The 7695-nt window shown below is 26.4% G+C and overlaps 1 protein-coding gene across 1 annotated transcript; it reads left to right on the top strand.

Moving 5' to 3' along the window:
* The first annotated feature begins 5966 nt into the window (after nt 1–5966).
* LOC124927746 (ethylene-responsive transcription factor ERF105-like) lies at nt 5967–6819 on the top strand. The gene has a single exon (XM_047468211.1). It carries the CDS (start codon nt 6004–6006, stop codon nt 6817–6819), a length of 816 nt encoding a protein of 271 aa, XP_047324167.1. The 5' UTR covers nt 5967–6003.
* The last annotated feature ends 876 nt before the right edge of the window (nt 6820–7695 follow it).

The following is a 7695-nucleotide window of genomic DNA, read 5'->3' as shown; positions in this document are numbered from 1 at the left end:
TTGTTGTTTATAAGATGATCTCGATTGAATATAAATAAATTTTGTTGATCATCAAAGTCATATCTTCTTATATTAATTGAGATACATCTTTAATTCATAAACTTCAATCTCTTTTATCTAATTGTATTGTGAACATATTTAAATATTTCAAAGGCCGGAATATTTTGTTTGAAATTCCTTTAATAGGGTTCTCAAATATTATGATATTTCATTTAAATTTATTTATATTTCCTTCTGTATATGATTTTGTTTTTTGGCTGAATATTAATTTTCAAATATCTTTATTAAAAAAATTGGCTTATAAATTGATTATAATTTATAACAATCTTTCTAATTCTTTCGTTTCTATTTCTATTGAGGGAATCCTAAGGATTTTTCCTACCAAGCTAATTAAATAATTTTATAAAAAGAAAAATGAATTATTATAAGCTCGTTAATGTATTCTCAAGATAAATTTGAAGAATTTTGGGAGGAACATAGTCAAAAGGTGTTCTAATTGTTTATTAAGTCTAATTGTTTCAAGTATAAAAAGTCAATAGGTGTTTTAATCGTTATATTACAATGTTGAAGTTAAACGAATGTATTGAGTGTTATTGTAAATATTTTTGGACAAGCTTTTCTTCCTACTTTTATTAGGCCTTTAATTTATTTATTTGGCTAAGATAGGGAGGGACCTTTAAATATGTATGAACAATTCAAAATGAAACATTCATCCTCATATTAAATACACTTGTGTCATGTTTGCAAGTTACAACTATATGATAATGACATGAACTATAACATTAATATCTCAAATACATAGTCTTACAAGAATAATTAATTTATTGTGATTCTTATGATTGATTTCTTATAATGATAATGTCACTAATTAGAGTTATAGGGAATATTATACAATACAAAATCTAAGTAATTTGACATTTGGACCTAGTCAAACATAATATTTATTGTCATACCAAAAAACATTGTGCCAATAATTTTGAAATGGTATTTGTGACTTAGCCAAAACATTGACATATGTTATATTTTATACCTAGTCGAGTTGTTTTGTTATGAATATGTTATATTTGTTAAATATAATTATAATAATATGATAAATTAATTAAATCACTAGCTAATAGCTATATCAACAAAATACTATTCATTTTAAATGAAGCCAAAAATCTTATCATAACTGGAGCAATTATTCAAAAAAACAATTTATAAATAGTAAAAAGTAACAGTAAAATTAATAATAACTAGCATTTTTTCCGTGCATTTGCACGAGTATTAATATAAAAATCATGGAAAAAAATTACGGATAATATTTTTTTTATTTTATTTTTAACCGTTTTAAGTTTATGGGTGGGTCAACCCACAATCCGACCCAAGTATCAATTTACTCAACACCTATATAGATTAGTTAGTTAAAAAGTTGAACTTATATTAATATTAAAACGTCCCGCGTTTATCAAATTTGGTGTTGAATTTAAAATATAAAGTCTTTGTAGCCTAGTTGGTTAAAGAGTTGTACTTGTTTAGTTAGGTTGCAAGTTCGAAACATACCTCTAGCATTTTTAATTTTATTTTTAACCGTTTTAAATTTAAAAACGGGTCAACCCACAATCCGACCCAAGTATCCAAATTAACCACAGCTCTCGACCCGCCAATCCGGACACTTTAAAAATTAAGCATCATTATATATATATAGATTAGTTAGTTAAAAAGTTGAACTTATATTAATATTAAAACGTCCCGCGTTTATCAAATTTGGTGTTGAATTTAAAATATAAAGTCTTTGTAGCCTAGTTGGTTAAAGAGTTGTACTTGTTTTGTTAGGTTGCAAGTTCGAAACATACCTCTAGCATTTTTAATTTTATTTTTAACCGTTTTAAATTTAAAAACGGGTCAACCCACAATCCGACCCAAGTATCCAAATTAACCACAGCTCTCGACCCGCCAATCCAGACACTTTAAAAATTAAGCATCATTATATATATATAGATGATTAGATTATCATTCAGAACTCAAATTTATGCTACCAAAAATATATCACTTCAATTTTAAGTTTTCAATCATTTCTATTAATACAATTTTGTTAATTCATGTATCAAGAATCTTACCTATAAATTAAAATAAAAGTATCAAATTTAATTTCTACTAAAAATATGTTGAAATAGAATAATATTATTTATGCCTTATTATTAGTGTTTTTTGGTTTGTGATGGCTAAGGTTTTTTTTTCCTTTATTTGGATGAGATTTACTTTTTTTTTTTTTTTATAAAATTTTTTCTTACAACGTATATTAATTTTGGATTATCTATAATATATATATATATGGTGTAAAATTGAATTTCAATATTGAAATATTTTTATTTTTAACAAGTTGTTCATGAGAATATAGAGAGTGAAAATATACATGTAATTTATTTTATATTGAATTACTATGAATAATATTAGATATAAAATAATTCTAATATAAAATTATATATATATATAAATATTTAAAAAGGGGCCTTAATTCTTAAAAGAAATCCATGCATTAGTTAATGTTATTCGATGAGGTGTAAATATGTTTTTTTTTTTTTACTTTGACTTGTAAAATTAGAAATCCTAGTGTCACAACAAAATTAATAAGATAAGCAAATAATTAATTACTAATTCTATATTTCTATTGGATTTGGCTAGTCCAACTTAACAATATTATGATAACTAATCTGCACGATTAATGATATAAAAAATCGTAAAAATATGAGGGTAAAAATTTGATAGTATTTTTAATTTTATTTTTAACTAGTTTAAATTTATGTGCGGGTCAACTCACAATCCGACTCAAATATCCATTACTCTCACATATATATCCAAATTAATCACAGCTCTCGACCCGGTAATCCGGACATTTTAAAAACTAAGCATCATTGTATATATATATTTAGTTAAAAAGTTGAACTTATATTGTTAAAACGTCACACGTTCATCAAATTTGATATTAAATTTAAAAGATAAAGTGTTATTAGCCTAATTGGTCGAAGGGTTGTACTTGTTTGGTTAGGTTGCAAGTTCAAACTATACTTATATCTATTTTAATTTTATTTTTAACCGTTTTAAGTTTATGGACGGGAACCCACAATCCGACCCAAGTATCCATTTACTCTCACATATATATCCAAATTAACTGTAGCTCTCGACCCGATAATTCGGGTATTTTAAAAATTAAGCATCATTATATATATATATAAAAAAATTAGTTAGTTAAAAAGTTGAACTTATATTATTAAAATGTTCCGCGTTCATTAAATTTGATTTTGAATTTAAAATATAAAGTGTTATTATCCTAATTAGTTAAAAGGTTGTACTTGTTTTTGTTATGTTGCAAGTTCGAACAATACTTATAGTTTTTTTAATTTTATTTTTAACCGTTTTAAGTTTTTGGGTGTGTCAACCCATAATCCGACCCAAATATTCATTTACACTCACATATATATTTAAATTAATAACAACTCTAATCCGACAATGCAGACACTTTAAAAATTAAGCATCATATATAAATAAATATATATATATATAATTTATTTATTTAAGCATTGTTTGAATAAATAAAATGAAAATTTCTTTTGAACAACTGTTTAGGCGAAAATTGCATTTACTATGAAAGTGACCCGGCCCGTTAATTAATTATATATGTAAACGAAATAGACCAAACTAAAAAAGTCATCTTAACTGAATAATTAATAAATTTTGTGAAACCGTTAATAATTCTTTGACGAATCATTATTATTAAAAAAAAAAGTTACAAAAAAATTATTTGATGCTTAGATCTATCTTAATTATTAAATGATTGAATTGATTTTCTAAGCGTTCAATAAATTTAAATTTGTACATTAAGTTGTGTTTACACCCTTTTTTTAATTATTAAAGATATTAGGTCACTGTTTTATCAATTGATTTATGAGTTTTTATTAAAAAAAAATGAGATTTCATTAATACACTATTAATGTTAAAATCTAAAAAATATTGTAAAATAGGAAATGTATTATTATTCAAGTTATTATAAAGAGTTAGTACATACAATCCTTTATATTGTTCCAAATTAATAAATTAAAACTAATTAACATTTTTAAAACTAATTAATCATTTAAATTGTTTTTATTATTTTTACAACTACACTATAAATAACATATAAATTGCTCAACACATATATAATGAAGAAACCTAATAAAATAAAATAAAATAAAAAACATCAACAACAACCAAAATGGGCTAAATAAGTTGAAGAAATATGTACTTCCAAATTTCAATTATTTGACAAATCCAGAAATACCTTAGTTTGACAAAAAAATAAATAGACAAAATAGATTTTGGACATGTGCATTATCCTTTACAAAAGTGAAACGAATCTTGCTTATACTTTTCTTACAACAATTATAATAATAAATAAAAAAACATGTATTATACCCTACATTAATAATATAACAAGATTTATATTTATTAACCTATCACTTGTATCCAGAGCCGGTCCCGATGTTTGGGATGTCCCAACCTAAAAACACGTGATTTTTACAACAATTATAATAATAAATAAAAAAAACATGTATTATACCCTACATTAATAATATAACAAGATTTATATTTATTAACCTATCACTTGTATCCAGAGCCGGTCCCGATGTTTTGGGATGTCCCAGCCATGTTTGGGATGTCTCAAGCCTAAAAAAACATGATTTTTGATTGTTAAAAAGGTTTGAACTCATGACAATAAGTTAATTTTATGTTATCTTCCCAAACCACTATGCTAGATTTATTTATTTTAAAATATTATAAAAATTAATTCTTTATTTTATTTAATGGGTTGTCCATGCGCCTAAAATAAAACATAACAACAATTTTAATTAAATTTTCTTATTAAATAAATATGAAAAAATATATTTTTAGTATATAATTACTTTAATAAATAATTTAGTAAGTGTAATCAAATTTATTAGACTATTTTAATAATCTTATATACAATTATAATATATCAATTTTTATTATATAAAATTTAGATTCATTAGTTGATGAACGGTTCAAATGTGCTGAATATATATATATATATATATATATATATATATATATATATATAAATTAATTAAAAAATATCTATATAATATAAAATAAATAATAATAGTTTCAACTTAACCAAAGTAATAAGATAAATAAACGTGTTTCACTTGTTGTCACGTATAACATAAACAAGTTCGGAGATGCTTATAACCTGCAGCTTGAACAGAAAATCTAACCTAGAGGGTGTTTATTGAAATTCAAACCGAATTCGATTTATTTTATTTTTTGGAATAAATAAGAACTAGCATAACTCAAAATAAATTGCACCAGTCGGGAATTGAATTTGGATCTGTAGCATGACAATGTACTATTTTATCACTAGACCACTTGGGATCGTCGATCTCTTTCTTAAAGATTGGAATGAGTCGATGTTGGTCATGGTGCTTTTCTTTTCAAAAATTTTAATTGGCTTATTTTAATTTTTTTCTTAAATTAAGTTGTGGAAGAATAAATAATAAAAAATGAATTCGGTTTTCAGTTTAGTTTCGAGTTGAAACTCAAACTCGAAAACCATATTTGAATTCGAATTGGTTTGAAATTCGATTCGAAAACCGAAAATGAAATTCGAATTCGGTTAAATATTCGGTTCAGACCAAATATTGAACAACCTAAACGAGTTCGAAAATGATCATCCACCGCGACATGAACATAAAATCTAACATAAACAATTTCAGAGATGCTAATCAACTTGCGAATTAATATAAAATTTAATGTAAAGGAGTTCGAAGATAGTTATCAACCCTCTTCTTCAATTCTTAACCAACCAACTCTTTATTATGGAGAGGAGACTGGCCCTTTCTCCAACTCTCTATTTATACCTTTCTTCTTCATTCTCCATATCCACTTCTCTCTCTCTCTACATAAGCTTAATTTGTTAGGGTTAATTTCACTCAAATCGCACAGTTAAGACAGTTTTAGAGTTCATTAATGGCGACAGCTGAAGAAGCTTCAAGAATAGAACAAATCAGGCAGCATCTCCTTGGAGAATTCAACGATTGTAATCCAAATACATATTCCACAAATCGCATCTCACGTTTTGAGATCATAACAGAGAGTTATTCTTCTATCCCTATCCAATATCCACTTCAATACGAGATTAAACCTGAAACAATCAACCTCAAGGATACGATTTCTTCGCAATCTAACTTCAGATCTCGAAATCCAACAAATCCACCTACACTTAACAGATTCGAATGGCTAAATTTCGGTTCATCACAGTCTGTTGCCGCAGCTGTTTCAATCGAAACACGTTCAAAACAGGTACAACAACGGCGATACAGAGGCGTAAGGCAAAGACCGTGGGGGAAATTTGCAGCGGAAATTCGAGATCCGAATCGTCGTGGCTGTAGAATATGGTTAGGAACATTTGATGCTGCTACTGAAGCGGCGATTGCGTATGATCGAGCTGCTTTCAAGATGAGAGGAAGTAAAGCGATCCTTAATTTTCCTCTTCAAGCAGGGAAATGGCGGATTACGGCGGTTGATGATGATGATGGATTCAAGAGACGGAGAGAGATGGAAGAGGAAGAAACGGAAGGAAAACGTGCGAGAATGGATGAGTTAACGGAGGAGGCGGTTACTTCATCTTGTGGTAGTAGTATTGTGGTTTGTCCGTTAACGCCGTCAATATGGAGTAGGGTTTGGGATCATCAAAATGTTGAAGATGGTATATTTAGTCTTCCTCCATTGTCACCGATCTCGCCTCATCCTTTGATTGGTTATACACAACTATTTGTTCTTTAATGGTTGTTCAAAATTCAAATTACCTTATAATGTTATAATCATTTAATATATAAATAAATTGTTTTTCTTATATACAAGATGTTACTTTCTATTTGTGGTTTTCTATTTGAATTAACATGTTAAGTGCTGTTTTTCTAATTGATAATTTAATATATAAATAAATTGTTTTTGCTTATATACAAGATGTTACTTCTGATTTGCGGTTTTCTATTCGAATTAACATGTTAAGTGCTGTTTTTCTAATTTTATCAATAGTTAATTAGGATATGGCGAAATGGTATTTGTGTTATTTGTCTAGACTATCCATAAAAGTAATAATCACATAATTTTTTTTTTTTACAAAACTTTTAAGTTTTTTCTTTTATAATGAAATATATATATATATATATATTACATGGTAAACAACATTTTCTGCATCATTCCGTCTAGAAATGTTAATTATAATTCGCCTCGTGGTTTTTATCTGAATTGTCCTATTAGGACGGATTTTTTTCGAAACCGAACATGAATGGAATGATATTTGTGTTCCCACTTTGATTCTGTCCCGATTTAATCTCGATTTACCCCGAACACTGATAAACATAATTGAATACATTACGTTATCAATATATTTATTTGTTTTTCATATTTGTAGGTGTTTTAAATCTATTTTTTTAATACTAATATAAATTTTTAATATATTATAATATATAATATTAAAATATACATATATTTAATTTTATGAAAGAACTTTTTTTTATATTGTTAAATAAAATTGTATAACCGTGTTATGCGGGAATTTTTCGAACCGAACAAGACGAGAATAATAATAAAATAATCTCCGAAATAGAATAAGACGGAACGATAAACGCATTCCCGCCTTAATCCGACTAATTC

This window comes from Impatiens glandulifera, chromosome 2 (assembly GCF_907164915.1).
Source record: "Impatiens glandulifera chromosome 2, dImpGla2.1, whole genome shotgun sequence".
NCBI lineage: Eukaryota > Viridiplantae > Streptophyta > Magnoliopsida > Ericales > Balsaminaceae > Impatiens > Impatiens glandulifera.
The sequence above is the reverse complement of the archived record's forward strand: the minus strand, read 5'-3'. Positions and strand labels throughout refer to the sequence as shown.